At 39.5% G+C, this 17183-nt stretch overlaps 1 protein-coding gene across 2 annotated transcripts in view; it reads right to left on the bottom strand.

The window, feature by feature from the left end:
• The window catches only part of EML6 (EMAP like 6), a 299274-nt gene that overhangs the window by 40868 nt on the left and 241223 nt on the right, over nt 1–17183 (bottom strand). For both annotated transcript variants that reach the window (XM_058278574.2, XM_058278575.2), the window contains exons 24-27: nt 15120–15208; nt 9130–9306; nt 1884–2085; nt 1637–1763 (exon numbers count right to left, since the gene is read on the bottom strand). In XM_058278574.2, coding sequence (XP_058134557.1) covers nt 1637–1763; nt 1884–2085; nt 9130–9306; nt 15120–15208 — 595 coding nt within the window. The remainder of the gene's footprint in view (nt 1–1636; nt 1764–1883; nt 2086–9129; nt 9307–15119; nt 15209–17183) is intronic.

Here is a 17183-nt window from a genome sequence, read left to right as displayed (position 1 = left end):
ATACAAAACATTTCTAACCTGGCAAGATCAATAAAATGAGGTAGCTTCAAAAATTCTGAATTTTAATACAGAAAATTTTTCTTACAGTCCTCTCTGCTCCCAGCTGTCATGTTTGGGAACTAGGAATTTGGTTGGATGGCTGTTTCTTAGCAGCCCATCCTGATCTCAACATGATGCACCACTCCACTGTGGAAATCAGCCAGGAACAACCTTGGAATAATAGTCAAGTCAACTCATTTCATGACATTATGTGAAAACTGAAAAGTTCGGTAATATTTTATCTGGAAGAATGTTTAATTTAGGCCAAAAGATTGTGAGAGTGGATTAGTTAGGAGAGAAGCCTATTCTTGTACTTTTTTGCATATGGTTCTTTTTTCCCCTCTTAATTCTTAGAATTAGGTCCTTTCAAATTTTCTTCCCTCCATGAAAAAACCCATACTGCAAGCAGAACAAACCATATACTTCACAGACCATTGCGGATAAATCTCTATAAATTTTTTTAAATAAAAAGAAACTTGCACTTTCATATTAACATCTAATGAAGATGAGAGGGAGGAATAAGGGAATCTTCCCCATCAGATGCAATCCTCTTGCCAGTAGCACACCCACCATTTTATCACATTTATTTTAACATCTGGCACTAAACTGGGGTGGGAAGGAAAATGATACTTTATTCTTTGATTCTAAATTTCAACTTAACAGTAGGAGGTTATGGATCAGATTTATTAAATAGTTATTATTAAGCAGAAAGCCAGGAAAAATACAAAATGCAAAAAAACAAAAACAAAAAATCATCCAAAACTTGCAGTCTCATCAATTATACATAATGGGAGCCATACACTTTTGAGCCCACTGCAAAGTGAAGAGCCCACAGAAAAAAATCTAAAACATCATTGAGGTCCAAGAAATTCTCTTTAGCTATAAGAGGTTTTATTCAATATTTATCCTCCTTTAGTATGAACATGGTAAAGTGATTATAGTAATTATGAGCTCTTTGGGTTTTTTAAAAGAAATGTTAAAGTGTTTACCAATTTATCTTCTCAATAACACATCAGCAAGATCTAAAGTAATATCAGAAACCTTCTTTCAATACAGAGTATTCAAGGCAACAAAATCGAATTGGTTAGGCCTGGAATCACCAATCGCCCATGAATAAATTTGGGCAGGTTAAAGACACGGTAAGACAAGGTACACTAAAAACACAACCTAGTGCACAGGCTCTGGTTAGAATGGAAGTTTGCTTTGCACAGCCCCACAAATATTCCTCCACGACCTTAGAAGCCTGTGCTTCTGCCCTCCCTCCCTCCCTGACCAGCAGGCTCTCCTGCCTGCTGACAAGCACACTCAGGACAGCTTGGGGGCTATGCTGACATCCTCTCTGAGCAAGGCAGAACCAAATCCAACAAAATCTCCTGTCCCATTCAAGTCAAATTCCACAACCAACATCCACAACGTGTCGCACACTGAGGGCAGGGGGCAATTGTACTCCGCTTTAGCCTGTGTGCGGCTTAAGACTCGACATAAACAGAGAAGACTTGCTTAAGGAGCAGCTTTGGGGACAAAGAGAATGCACTCTGGTTTAGATAGCTTCTTGCCCTCGGATATAAGAATGCCAATAAACCTCTCAACACCATACCTTTCTTCCATAGAAACTTCTTTCAGCTGCTGGTGTGGCTTGGTGCCTTCCATTTCCCTGATGCTGACGGCATAGATCTTGGTGGTGTAATCAATGGCCTTTTCTCTAGCAACGTCACTGTCATAGCCTCAAGCAACAGAAAGAGACAGGAGAGTGGAGTTGGTTTGAAGTGGCACAGGAGGGGAGTGGGGAGAAGGTGGGAGGAGGTGCAGTTGGAGTGAGAGGCACTTGGTGGCTTGGAGCTCACCTCCATCCTCTTCTGCGTCCGTGTCCGACTCCTCGCTGTCCACCAGCTTGCTCTCCTGTGTCCCCACAAACTCCCTGGTCCAGATCATCAAGGCTGTGTCAGCGCCCCCTACCGTGAGCAGCACAGAGTCGTTGTGCAGCCATCGGACGTTGGTGACATGCGCGCTATGCCCCACGTACTTCTTGAATCTGGCATGCTGACCCTGGAAGGCAAGAAACCGGCTGTCACCCCGCCTGCTGCTCGTTATTCCTGTCCCTGGACTATTTCTTCCATGCTGTTTTCTAGGGTGGCTTCTCATGGATACAAATAATTTCACTTCTGCAGCAATTTCCCCATATTTCTCTAGAAAGGAAGCTCCAGGAGAGCAGGGCCTGGTTCTCTTTTTTCCTAAAACAGTGCTTATGCATAACAGTTCCTCAGTAAATACTTTTTGAAGAAATGAATGAAATGTGAGACCATGAAAGCTATTTCTGGGAGCCTAAGGTAGGGTAAAAAGCTTGTTCCTGTTTCTCTCAAGAGTGACATCCCCAAGGTCCTCTGTGTAAACTCCTGACTGGGAGTCTGGCTGACACGTGAGGACAAAAGCCTCTTCCCGGTCATTCCCCATGGTGGCTTTTGTGCTGCAGCCCAGGCTAGGAAAGGAGAATGAGGGACCTCTTATAATCCTGGAGCCTCGGGTATGATTTAAAGCAAACACAACAGGATCTGCCAGAGACAATGGAAATAATCTCTCACTAGAAATATGCACTTTTTTTTTTTTTAAGTACTGGGGCCGAGGATTGAACCCGGGATCTTGTTCGTGGGAATCCGGCGCTCAACCACTAAGCCACATCTGCTTCCCTGAGTTGGTTTTCTTGTGCGTTTGCTTGTCCTTAGGAGGCACCAGGAACTGAACCTGGGACCTCCCATGTGAGAAGCAGGTGCTCAACTGCTTGAGCCACAACCGTATCCCTGCAATCGATTTGAAAAGGAAGTAAGCTCCTTTTCAACAAGCACAACCAAGAAGTAAAACTCAATTTACTGGTGATCACTGAAAGCTTTTCAGAGTGGTGTGCCCAGGCCAGCAGGCGTTTATCCCCATGTGAGCCAGTCATAACCGCAGGGCAGTCCCGACCAGCGGTGGGAGCAGCTGGCAGCAAGCACCAGTTTCCAGTTTGGGCTCATGAGCTACAGCCTGGCCTGGCAAAAACTGCTTTAGTGGGAGTCACTTAAAGAGGTAATTTTCCATCCTCTCTGTGACTCCCAGGGAATACCTTAAGCAATGTGGGGAGCTGCATGAACTCGCTGAAGTCATGCGTGGGCCGTCGGTGTCCAGGTGAAAACTTTGTTAAGTAATTGACAAGAGGCTTCCTGAGGGTTTTCTACTGTCATGGAGAAGTGAAACTGGTGCTTACATGTGGCAGGAAAGAGGTGCGGGAGAGTGAGTGACTTTGAAACGTTCCTGGTCACGGGCAACTGACCCCTACCTGACAGCACGGTGGGACCGCCCACTCAGCGGAGGACTGGAGCCTAGAAAGACTGCTGAGGCCAACATGCAGGCAGCGTTTCAGGAAGCCCTCCAGAGTCTCTGGTGCTCAAGTAAGTGGCAGAGCAAAACGAGGATTTCTGCGGGAGGCCTCAGAGGACTTTACGACAACATGAGACCAAGAAGGCGTGGAAACCACGAGGACAGCCATGGTGTCCTGTAACAGGGTGCCCTGCTGGCCTTCCTGCTGAAGGTGGACCCCACCTACTATTTCTACTACGAGAGCAAGCTGGCTTCTGTAGAGAAGGAGAAAATAAACGAGTTGAAAAAGGCTTCGCTCTACCCAGGGCTTCTAGACAGGCTGGAAAAGAGAATCTAAAGAAAGGTTCAGGGGAAAAAAAATTCAAAGAGGCAGAATGAATTTAGGATCAGGTTGCAGAGGGAAAGAAAGTGACACAGAGGAGAAAGGGAACTATTCTGGGCTATTGAAGTTACTTAACACAGCTGAGGTCCTTCCAGCAGAGGGTGAGTCAAGATTCTTAGAATAGGAAACAAAATCACTGCTCCAAAGAATAGAGAGAATCACAGGTACTAGAAAGTGCCAGGAAACCAGCTGCTGGTTTCCTGGAGGAGGAGGCTGGCAGGGATGTTTGGTGGTTCCCCTTGGGGCCTATGGAAGTTGCCTAATGCTGCCCTGGCAACCAAACCAGGCAATTCTGTTGTACCCATTAGGACTCACTAATTCACCACAGCTCTCCTCTTTCACCCAGCCGGGAAAGAATGGATGACAGAGCCAGAAGAATCTGGAACGTGTAGCTAGAGTGGTTATTAACCCCTCTTAAGTGAGAGACTGCTGAGAATATGATGAAAGCTATGTACCCTCTCCCCACATTCAAAACATTCCACACAGTTTCTCTGTAAAATTTTTTATACGAGGTATTTCTACCAAGACTCCTTCTCTAGAGCCTTTGAAGTTCAAGTAAAGGACTTGAAGGCATGGAATTTATTTTTATTTTTTTAAAAGATTTATTTATTTCTCCCCACCCCTAATGGTTAGCGCTCACTATCTGTTTGTCTTCCTTTCAGGAGGCACTGGGAACAGAACTTGGGACCTCCCATGTGGAAGGGAGGTACCTAACCATTTGAGCCACCTCTGCTCCCTGCATTGTTGGGCCTCTCATTATGTTTTCCTCCTTGTGTCTCTTGTTGCGTTATCTTGTTGCATCAGTTCACCACATCAGCCCATCATGTCTCCTTGCTGTCTCGCTTGTCTTTTTTAGGAGGCACTGGAAACTGAACCCAGGACCTCCCATGTGGTAGGCAGGAGCTCAATTGCTTGAGCCACATCTGCTTCCCTATTTTTCTTTATTTTTTAAGTGTAAATGGCATGGCAGTATTTTAACCTCTCTTTCTAGTGAAAAGCAAAGGTTTGGAAGGGAAGGGAGGCTATGGGAAGCAATTGGTAGCTATAGAGATGATGTCGAAGAACAGAACTTTGCTTTTTGGTTTGTGGTTTAAGGTACTGGAAAACTGGGTGGGCTCTGGCAAAGGGCAGAGTTTATCTCATGGTGGCTAGGAACAGTGTGATTGTAAGGAGATGACATCATTGAGAAGGCTTTAAACTATAAAACTGAACATTATAAGGACATGTTTGTCATGGGAAGAAAAATGCCTGGAAGAGATAACCTAGTAATTTATGGGAAAGGAGAAGGAAAAGGGTCAAGAACAAGACGTATGATTCTAGATGTCTTACAAATGGATCTTGAATTCTAGACATAGAGCTGAGTGGTGATAATAAGATGTCATAGATATCTTCAAGACTTGATGACATGGAACTCAGTGCTAGAATGCAGCATTGGGATGGTGGGCTTTGCTCAGGAGACCCAGAGCAGTGGGAGGAATGACGTACAGTTAGGAATAGTCATCTCCATGGGGTCCATGTTTGGGGGAGGGCAAGTATGCTGGAAAAATCAGATAAAAAATCAAGAGTGGGAAGAGAAGTTGATGCTGTCAGAGTTTGCACTGGTCTGTGGTTTTCTAATATTTTTAAGCTATGAAATGATTTCTTCAATCAAAATCTTACATAGTAAAATTCAAAAATAAACACTTTACAAGTAAAGATAAACAAATGGCTAATAAGCACATGAAAAAATGCTTAGTATCATTAGTCATCAGGGAAAAGAAAAGTAAAAACACGTAATAGCTCTAGCTACTCCCCAGGACAGCAAAAATTTATGTGATAGTTCTATCTACTCCCCAGGACAGCTAAAATGTACAAGTCTGACAACCCTGAATGTTGGCAACTGGAACTCTGTTACATTTTTGGTGGGAATGCAAATGGGATAACTACTTTGGAAAAAGATCTGGCAGTTTCTTAAAAAGTTAAACATATACTTTCCTCTCTGACCTAGAAATTCCAGTCCTATATATTTGCTTGAAAGAAATAAAGTATATGCCCACAAAAACTTGTACAAAAACATCCATAGCAGCTTTTCTGTAACCCCAAACTGTTGTATTCACAAATGGAATTCCACTCAGCTTTAAAAAGGAACTGACTACTGATATACACAACAACACGGATGGATCTCAGAAACAGGACGTGTGCGAAAGAAGCCAGACACAAAAGAGTATCTACTTTATGATTTCATTTATGCGAAGTTCTGGAAGAAAACAAATCTATGATGAAAAACATTGGAATGATGAGATGAGTGGGGACTGACCCGGAAGGGACATGGAGAAACTTCCTGGGAATGTGGGTTACACATGGGAATGTGGGTTACATAAGTATGCAAGTGTCAAAACTCATCAAATAGAATGCATAAATTTGTGCATTTCACTGTGTATAAATTTTACTTTGAAAAAAAAAAAAAGACCATTGTGGAGCAGGTGTAGCTTAGTGACTAAGCACACATTTCACATGTATGAGATTCCGGTTTAATCCCCGGTACCTCCTAAAAAAACAAAACAAAACAAGAAAACCCCATAAGCAAATGTTGAACTGTAGGTGATGATGTCTACTTTGAAACATTTAGGGGTAAGTATTCTGGGGTCTACAATTAACTTTGTTTTTTTTTAGGAAGCATTGGGGGTTTGAACTCAGGACCTCATACATGGGAAACAGGCACTCAACCAACTGAGCTACATCTGCTCTCCTACAATTTACTTTTAATTATAGAATCTAGGTGGTGGCTTTCTAGGAGTTCATTGTATCATTCTTTCACCTCCTCTGTTTGCTCAAACATTTTCATAAAGAAATCTTACATAGAAGCTCAATGCATAAACTACAAAATATAGAGCAACTCTGGTTTAAGAAGGCATGGGGTCCCAGAGTGCTTCTACTTGACCCGGCTTTCCTCCTTGGGATGGCCTGAAGCACTTCTCTAGAACTCCTGTGAGTCTAGGGAACACAGATGGAAATTCCTGCTGTGGACAGCTGCGCTGGTCAGGCTGGTGGTATGGATGATAAAGTCCCAGAACCGAGAATAAAACTGGCACAGGGGCAAAATGCAATAGTCTTAGAGTAGTTCCAACTACTAAATATCTGTGGAAACCTGTCTTCTAAAATCAGAGCATCCCTAACTTCTTGGCTTGTCCTCCTACCAATTTCATTTCAAAGAAGTAGAAGCAGCAACAAGGAAATCTGCTACTTAGAACTGAATTCTGATCAAATCAGATGGGCTGGTAAAGGAGGAGAAGTGATGGATCCTTGGGAGAAGGTCACCAGTTTTTCTCAGAATTTGGGATGGACAGTGCAGGGAACACTGAACATAGTTAGATGTGTGCCTTAGGAAAGATTCCCAAAATGATAACCTGGCATGATATTAACTAATGAGGCCTCTGAAGAAGAAAAGAGAAAGGTCTATAAAGAAACAAAAGTGGCCTCAGAGGGACTAGTGTGTTCAGGTTTTAAAACTAGTGGGTTTTAAATATACTTGTTCAAATGACAGAAGGATGAATACATAACCCTAAGTATAATTTCAGGAATGCTAAAGTAAAAAACTAGGACTACTGAGAAGAATTTTAAGGATATATAGGGATAGGAGAGACATAGAGAAAAGTTAGGAACACCTCTTGGATCACATGGTTTAATAGAACAAAAAGTAGATACACTTAAACTCCTCTGTCAAAGAGAATGTTCTTCGAAGTAGAAAGGACAAAAGGAGCTAATTTACATGAATACAAGTGCCTTCAAATGTGACCACGGAAATAATGTAACAGCTGAGGGGTTTAGAAAACAGGAGATAGGGCATCAAATATACAAATGTTCCTATATCCAAAAGGAAAAACAAGTAGACTGGTAAATATTGATTCATGAGGTGATGTAATTCCAGGAAAATTCTAGGATAAATTATTACACAGAAGGTCGATAAGCATTTAGAAGTAGTGATTACTAGGTGGTAACAGGTTCATTGTGAACTAATCGCATATCTTTTAAATGTTAGGTGTACTAGAGATTAGGGATGTCAGAGATACAAGTTGCCAAGTCTTTAACGGTGATTGGACCAGGTACGGAAATGTGAGCTGCATGATTGCAGAGGCAGATAGATTTAAATGTTATTCATTGAAGAACTGTAATTAAATACATGGATTAATATTAATAAATGGAATGTCAAATTGAATGGAGAGAGGTACACCCTGGTGGTGGTTTTGGTTGTTCTATTTTTTCCCCCTACTCTCAGTGATTTAGAACTTACGCTTGTGAAATCAAAGAATGACATGATGCTCAATGGGAAAGTAAATACTTTGAAGAGGTATTTAAACAATATCAGCAGGTTGGGAAAATGAGATCAAATAAACAAGATAAAATTTATTTGTACAAATATAAAATTTGCACTCAAATTTTATAAAATCAATTTTATAACTGCATAATGGGAATAGGAGATAACCTGAACATTTCTGGGAACAATATCTATGATTCAATTATGTAATAAGGCAGCCAAAAGAGTTGATGCAATTTTAGTTGAATACAAACGCAAGATCAAAAACAAGAAGGTAACAGTCCTACTGTACTCTGAGGTACAGATTCTATTTGAAGTGCTGAATTCAGTTTTAGATAAGACAATTTAACATGGCATTTATAGGGGAACCTCATATTTTTTAATGTAACATTTTGTGTGTTTTATGTATCTTTAAAAAAAAGACAATAAAATTTTGATTAATAAAAAAGATGGAATTTATAAAATGGAATGTGCTCAGAGGGAGGGGCAAATGGTAAAGAATCAGGAAACCATGGCTGAAGGAGTAGAGTGTTTAGGCTGGAGAAAACAAGACTTCATGAGTCAAACACAACCTTCTTATATATAAAAGTCTGTTACAGGACAGGGACTTTTCAATGATGTTTCAGAAGGCATAACTATGATTAAAGAGATACGACTTCAGCTTAAGATAGAGCAAAACATTTTAACATTTAGAGCTGATTAAAAATGGATTGGGCTGCTTTATGAGGCAGTAAGTTCCCCCTCACTGGAAGTCTGAGAGTACAAGTTAGAAGGGCTCTAGTCTGAATTGTTGTAAAGAAGATTCTGACTTTGTAGTTTGTGAGATGCTGGATTAGATGGCTGCTAAAGACCCTTCAAGGAGGAATTTTGTGCCATGAGGAATCTGATTCAAATTTGTCAACATGAAGTCAGGGAGATTTTTATATAGCATAAATAACAGTGATGCTATAAATAATATTATTGATTGATATCCTTGCAAAATTTTAAAATCCACTTAGATATAATAGATTATGGATTATTAATGGGACCTGAGCAAGTATATACAATAAACATGCAAAATTACCTTGACAGGATATGAAAATAGCTTAACGAAACCAAAATCATCTCCAGTGGCTAAGAGGGAACAGTCTTTGGTGAGACTGGCAGCATTTACATCGGTCACATCACTGTGTGCTGGCCAGATACCCTCACAGGTGGGGCCCAGGACACAGGTCCACGAGTCCCACTCTATCTTCTCAATCTTAAAAAAAGAAAGAAAGAAAATTAATATATTTTTGAACAATAGAGATTTTTAAATTAAGAGAAATAGAGATTTTAAATTAAAAGAAACAATGGAAGGCTGAGGAGTTCTCAATAATGACTTTGTAACAGCAAGTTATGTGTGTTGTATGCTAAGGCAGAATGATATCTGCCTCAATAAAGCAATACTGTAGTGAAATATCCAGATAGTTTTCTCTAGATATAATGAACATTTCAGAATTCTGACAATAATAAAATAAAGTTTTTTCAGTTCTAACCTAGATATTTATCATTTTATAACCCATAAGTTAGATCAGAGTTTCTCAACCTTGGCCCTATTGACATTTTGGGCCAGTTAATTATTTGTCGTGGGGGGACTTCCCTTTGTATTGTAGGATGTTTAGAGCAACCTGGCCTCTACTCACGAGATACCAGGAGCAACCCTTCTAGTCATGACAACCAAAAGTGTCCTCAGACAATGCCATATGTCCCCCAGGGGACAAAATTGTCCCCAGTTGAGAATCACTGATGGATCAAAGGGATGGCCATTAGGAAACTCTTTATTTTAAAAAGTTGCAAGGCAGACAAGCATTTACTATCCAGAATAAAGATTGATGACTCAACAAAAAAACCTCAATTTTAAAATGGGCAAAGGATTTGAATGGACGTCTCTCTCTCTCTCTCCAAAGAAGATAAACAAATGGCCAATAAACACATGAAAGGGTGCTCAACATCATCAGCCATTAGAGAAATGCAAATCAAAACTACGACGACATACCACTTCATGTCCACTTGAATAGCTATTATTTTAAACAAATAGACAAAAACAGAAAGTAAAAGTTGGCAAGGATGTGGAGAAATAGGAACTCTTATATATTGTTGGTGGGAATGTGAATGGTAAGGCCACTGTGGAAAAGAGTTTGGGAGTTCCTCAGAAAGCTGAATACAGAATTAGCACAGGACTCGCAACTCCACTTCGAACGTATATATTAAAAAGAATTGAAAACAGGGACCCCAAACAGATATTTGTATACAAATGTTCATAGCGGCCTTATTCATAATAGCCAAAAGGTAGAAAAAGCCCAAGCATCCATCAACAGATAATGAATAAAGAGCATGTGGTATATACATGCAATGGAATACTATTCAGCCATAAAAAGATATGAAATGCTAGTGCCTGCTACAACATGGATGAACCTTGAAGACAGCATGTTGGATGAAACAAGTTACACACAGAAGGACAAATGCTGTATGACTTCTCTTATATGAAATACTTAGAATAAACAAACTCATAGTGACAAAAGAGCAAAATAGTTGTCACCAGGGGCTGGGAGAAGGGGGAAATGGGGAGTTACTGCTTTGTGTGTACAAGTTTATTTGGATTGATGAGGAAATAAGTAGTGGTGAAAGTTATACAACAGGGAATTGGATGTGGCTCAAGCCGTTGGGTGCCTGCCTAACACACGGGAGGTCCCAGGTTCAGTTCCTGGTGCCTCCTAAAGAAGACAAGCAAGAAAGTGAGCTGAAATGATGGGCTGGCATGGCGAGGTGACACAATGAGAAGGCAATGAGGAAACACAATAAAAGACACAAGAAGCAGGGAGCAGATGTGGCTCAAGTGATTGGGCGCCTCCCTCCCACACGAGAGATCCCAGGTTTGGTTCCCAGTGATTCCTAAAAAGAAGATGAGCACACAACGAACAGACATGGAGATCAGACAGAAGCACAAACAACAAGGGGATGTGTGAAATAAATAAATCTTAAAAAAAAAAAAGTTATACAACACTGTCAATATATTTAAATGTCACAGAATTGTATACTTAAAAATGGTTAAACGATTTTTGTGTCATGTATATTTTACCACAAAAAAAATGAAAAAAGTTATAAGACAATTAAAAAATAATAATTAATTCCTCTGAGGAGCAAGTAATAAGACTGTGGCTTTTCAATCACTGACTCCCTCCAGGTTCCACGTTCCTTTTCTGAGACCTTCCATCCCACTCCAAAGCTGCCCTGGGCTTTTAAGGGCAGGAAAGGGGGTGAGTTGGTATTTTGCTCACTCTGACAGAACCCCTAACAGAACATCCTTGGTCAGATCTGGACACGGTGCTCTCCTGGGGAAGCAAATGTCTAACTTGTTGGAAGTCACAACAACTGCATTTAAAACAGAGCACTATGAATGATCGCTGTTACTCACAAAACCTAACAGGGTTAAATAACCTTGTTACATACACTAGTCCTCGAAGGGGCTGTCTCCTCAGGCAGATAGGTCATTTCTCACCTCCATTTTGCAGAGAAGGCCTGAAGCCCACAGGTTAAGTCATTTCAATCCCTGCCCACTTGGGAAGAAGAGGGGAATCTGAATGGGAGAGTTTGCTCCTTTATCTACACCATGCTGTGGCAGATGGAATTTGAAGGGCATTTTAAGATTTATCATATTTAACAATTTTCTAGGTAAGCTTTGCATTAGTTTCACCATAGCTGTTTCTTGAAAAAAAAAAATCCTTTTAAAAAGGAGACTTTCAAAGTCCTCCATTGAAAGGACTGATGATATTGGCGACTGAAATAATGGGCCACCTCTTTGTTGCTCTTTGTACTGGTGACACTAGGGCTGGTAGGACGAGGAAACATCTGTTGGAGGGAATCCCCAACTAATAGCAATGGAATCAGTCTCTGGAATTAGAAATGTGCAGCCCCAGGTGACAAGTTAACTCTTTAGAGCAAGAGCATGCCATCTTGGAAAGACTTACAAAGAGAATTTCCCTCCCATGCATATTCTTTTTGTTCTTTCAATTGTGCTAACATATATAGAGCATAAACCTTGCCATTCTAACCATTTTTAAGTATATGTTTCAGTTATATTAAATATTTTTACAATGTGTAATGCAACCATTACCACCATCCATTACTAAAACTTTGTTATCATCCCAAACAGAAACTCTCTACCTTTAAACAATAACTCCCTTCCCTTACCCCAATGCTACCCCAGCCGCTGGTAACCACTAACCTGCTTTCTGTCTCAAAGCTTTTGCTTATTCTTGATATTCCATATAAGTGGAATATGCAATATTTGTCCTTTTGCGTCAAGCGTTTTCAATGTTCATCTATGTTGTAGTATGTAACAACACTGCCTTTCTTTCTATGGCTGAGTGATACTCCACTGCATGTATAGACCACATGTTGCTTATCCATTCATCTGTTGATGGACACTTGATTGTCTCTACCAATTGGCTATTGTGAATAATGCTGTTATGAACATCAGTGTACAAATTTAGATTTGAGTCCCAGTTTTCAATTCTTTGGGTACATATTGAAGAGTGGAATTGCTGGTTCATTTGAAATTCTATGTTTTACTTTGTGAGGAACCACCAAACTGTTTCCTATAGAAGCTTGCTGATATATTCCTATCAGTAATGCATGAGAGTTCCAATTTCTCCATATCCTGGTCAACACTTGTTATTTTCTTTTTTTGTTTTTTGTTTTTATAATAACCATCTTAGTTGGTATGAAGTGGTATCTCATTGTGATTTTGATTTGTATTTCTTTAATGGCCAATGATGTTGAGAATCTTTTCAGATGTTTGTTGGCCATTTGAATATTTTCTTTGGGGAAATATCTATTCAAGTCCTTTGCCCATTTTTAATTGGGTTATCTTTTTGTTGGTGGGTTTTAAGAGTTCTTTATATATTCTGGATATTAAACCCTTGACCAATATATGATTTCCAAATATTTACACCCATTCTACAGGTTGTCTTTTCACTTTCTTGATAATGCCTTGTGATGCACAAATGTTTTACATTTTAATAAAGTCCAATTTATCTTTTCATTTTGTTGTGTGTGCTTTTGGTGTCATTTCTAGCACGCATATTCTTTTATGTAATAATTATGCACCTGTTCCAAGTTGGTCTCGCTTCCTCCACCATTTGGTTAAATTGCATTTTACTTCATTATAGTCATTTTGGGGCACTAAAACAGGAAGGGGAAAATACAGGTGAAGTAATGTAAAGTGATGCTGAAACATACAGGAGAAATCAGAGGCCACTTTGTCTAGGTTGTGGAGTCACATGGACCCATCTAGATGGGGATCACAGCTCCATTGTTCTCTTACTCTCTTGGAGCCTTAATTCCTTTACCTTTAAAAATGAGATTGACAACTACCATGCAAGGCTGTTGTGAAGATTAAAAATAGGTATATAAAATGCCTGACACATTCAACAAATATTCAGTGAATGAATGATATAATTAAAAATATGCCTTTACTCAAAGCTATAAAAGTTTCTCTACAAAAATAAAGAGAAGACTGATCAGAGAGAAATAAATGGGAACTAGGGAGTGAGACCAACTGGTCAGTAAACAATTTCCATTAGTACAACACCATCATCTATAAAACTTTAAGCTTCTTAAATTACTGCACATACATCACCTTTACAAACATTGAAACATTATGCACATGCACGTGGCCAAATGTCTCTGGGAGCACTCATAATACTGGGATAGTTTTAACTGGCAAACTGAAGCTAGGGGAGAGGGTGACTCTATTTTCTTCCAATAAACTGTCAGTTGAGGGCTCATCCCCTAGAGGCATATTCTTAACGTCTTTTCCTCTAAAGAAACAATATTTCTTTTTCTCTCTTCAAAGGTCACATAGCAAATGATGAGTCAGATTGTCTCCAAGGACCAAAAAGACTTCCTTAGGCCTTAGTCAGGCAATTTCCCTGCTTTGGTCATCCCAGGTCAGAATGTGGAAGCACTGTGCCTAGCCTGGAAGAGGGCCTGGCTCACAAAGGGACTTAGCTTTGATGAAACCATTAATTCATGGATTCAAAAATTTTATCTAGGCTCTGATTTTAACAATTTAAATATTATGTATGTGCCTCAGGACATGAGGAAACCATGGATAAAAACAGTTTGGGGGAAGCAGATGTGGCTCAACTGGATAGAGCGTCCGCCTACCATATAGGAGGTCCAGGGTTCGATACACAGGGCCTCCTAGCCCATGTGGTAAGCTGGCCCATGTGCAGTGCTGCCATGAGCAATGAGTGCTGTGCCACGCAGGGGTGCCCCCCATGTAGGGGTGCCCCACATGCAAGGAATGTGCCCACAAGGAGAGTGGCCCCATGTGCAAAAAGTGTGGCCTGCCCAAAAGTGGCACTGTACACATGGAGAGCTGACGCAGCAAGATGATGCAACAAAAGGAGACACAGATTCCCGGTGCTGCCTGACAAGAATACAAGTGGACACAGAAGAACACACAGCAAATGAACAGAGAGAGCAGACAACTGGGGTGGGGGCATGCGGGGGAGCGGGGGGGGGGGGGGGGCGGTGGGAAGGGGAAATAAATAAAATAAATCTTTTAAAAAACCAAAAACCAAAACAGTTTAATATATTAGGATGGCCAGATTGTTGATAGTTTTTGTTTGGAAAAACAATTTCTTTTGTAGAATTTCAAATAATAAACTCTGAGAACCTATGTTTCAAAAATTTATATTCACAAAGAGCTTTGCATAAAAAGCCATGGTGAGCGGGAAAAATAATATGTAGCATTTGAATTCTTAGCTTAGTCATTGTCTTTAGGCAGAGAAAAATTAAGCAGAACGCCAACTAGATATCACTACATCAGTGTCATAGTAAATCCATAGATCCTCAGAAATTAGGAAACCAGATTCAGCAATCAGATTTAAGAAATGATCAAGCTTAGCTTAAAGGTACATGAAATATAACCCACATTAATGGTTAAAAGCTGAAATGTTTTATTAAAATGCACTTACTAAATCTTCATGAAATAGTAAAAAACGCTTTGTGTATGTTGATTACCTCTGAAGGTCTTATTATATGCCGTTTGCCTCTTGGAGCTTCAAAAAAGAGCTGTTCTTTGGCACCCGAATTAACTTGCAATAATTTTCCTGTTCATGATAGAATGAAGTAGAAAATTAAACTCCGAAGTTACCTTTTTATTACAAAAAATATATATCATTAAATGATATAACCATTATAATAACTATATTATAAAATGATAAGCATGGCTACAACTATTAATATTTTGATTTATATATCATGATTCAATATATATTGAATTATTCTGAAAGGCATGTTAAGGCAATTACATGAGATGTTACAAACTCCAAAGCTATGATGTTTTAGAATGTGGACCTCATAAAAGCTTACCTTGACCATCCTTAAATAAAGAGATGAATCAAGTTGCTGTGTGTTTTATTCTATCCATTGTACTGAAAGTAGCTGCAGTTTCCCAAAGTCTGATAAAGTTTATTTCTTGCTTTTTTCCCCCTATTGACTCCTAGCACACAGATGAAGTAAAAGCAAACTGCTTTGGCAAGAATTATGTATCAGAAGAAAGATCCATGTTGTGAACATTCTTATTTACTCAAGACCGAATGCTAAATTTGACCTTTAAAGTTGATAAATAGAAAGATAAGGACACAAATGCTCATTCCATTTTACTATAAAAATTTCAAAGAATTACAAGACTTTCCCCAAATAAATGTTGAATAAAAATAACCTTTTAGTCTGATGTAAAATTACCATTTTAGTGGATGAAAGGGAAAATATAAGGTCATGTATATTACTAGAAGGAAAGTGAAGCAGTTTGATCTTATTTATGAATTCCAAAAAAGATACTGTTTGTAAACTGGTCTGTTCCTCTGGGCGTGATACCCTTTGATTGTATTAAATTCAAAGGTTTTATGTTTATGTGATTAAATCAAGATTAGGGCTTCGATTTGACTACCTCAGTTGGGCATGACTCAAGGTCAAGTCCCCACCCCTTTGGGGGGCTGTTAGAAACACTCACTCAAGAAGACACACAGAAGATAAACATAGGAATAGAGAACTTTGTCAGCTTTGATCCTGCAGCCCCAAGAAGAGATGAGCTATTTGCCTGATAGATTGCAGCTGGGGAGAACAGAGCAGCTGAGCTGAGGAATCCCAGAAAGTAACAAATCTTATCCCAGCCCACAAGTGAGATCAGAAGAAGGGTGGGCGGTGCATGAAGCCTTAAGAGGAAGAAGGAAGGCGAGACCAGGCCCGCCATCTTATTTCAACACGTGGCAACTGACTTGGATGAGGAAGTACCTCTTAAGGTACCTTGAGTTGGACTCTTTAGGGCCTTCTAACTGTAAGCTTTTACCCCAAATACACACCTTTTTAAAAAGCCAACAGATTTCTGGTACTTTACATCAGCACCCCTTTTGATGAATAATACAGAAAGCTAAAAACTATAACATGGGACTATATAAGACAATAAAACCTCATGTAAAACATGAATATGGGTGACATTGCATATATAAGACTTTTTATAAAATATAAATACAAATATACTAGAAAGAAGGGGAAAAAAATATCAGCTATGTATGACAGGGGAAGCATCCAGAGATTGAGAAGTGATGAGTTTTGTTTTTGTTTATATTAATATTGGAATTATGAAGGTGCTCTAAGAATGAATTAAGTGATGAATGCACAAATATGCAATTATACCAAATACCATTAACTGTACAATTTGGATGGATTTATGATTTATTAATATGTATCAATAAAATTGATTTGTTAAAAAAAGTATCATCTTAGATTGATTTTGATTAATGTTGTTAAAGACTCATTACATTTCCTAGTCCCCTCCTATCATGGCAACAATCCTTCAGGACTTGAAATTTAAATGACTCAAGGTGGATACATTCTGGTATTTTTTCATCATTTTTAAATTATGGAACAACTTCAAACATAAATGAGAGAAAGTAGAAGAGCATAAAGAATCCCTTTGTGCCCACTGTCCAGCCTCAGTTTTAATACCTAGCTAACCCTGACTCATGAACCCGCACCTAATCCAGATTATTTGGAAGCAAATCTCAAATCTAATACTTTATC

The sequence above is a fragment of the Dasypus novemcinctus genome, chromosome 17 (assembly GCF_030445035.2).
Source record: "Dasypus novemcinctus isolate mDasNov1 chromosome 17, mDasNov1.1.hap2, whole genome shotgun sequence".
Taxonomy (NCBI): domain Eukaryota; kingdom Metazoa; phylum Chordata; class Mammalia; order Cingulata; family Dasypodidae; genus Dasypus; species Dasypus novemcinctus.
Note: the sequence above shows the minus strand (reverse complement) of the source record. Positions and strands in the feature narration are given on the sequence as shown.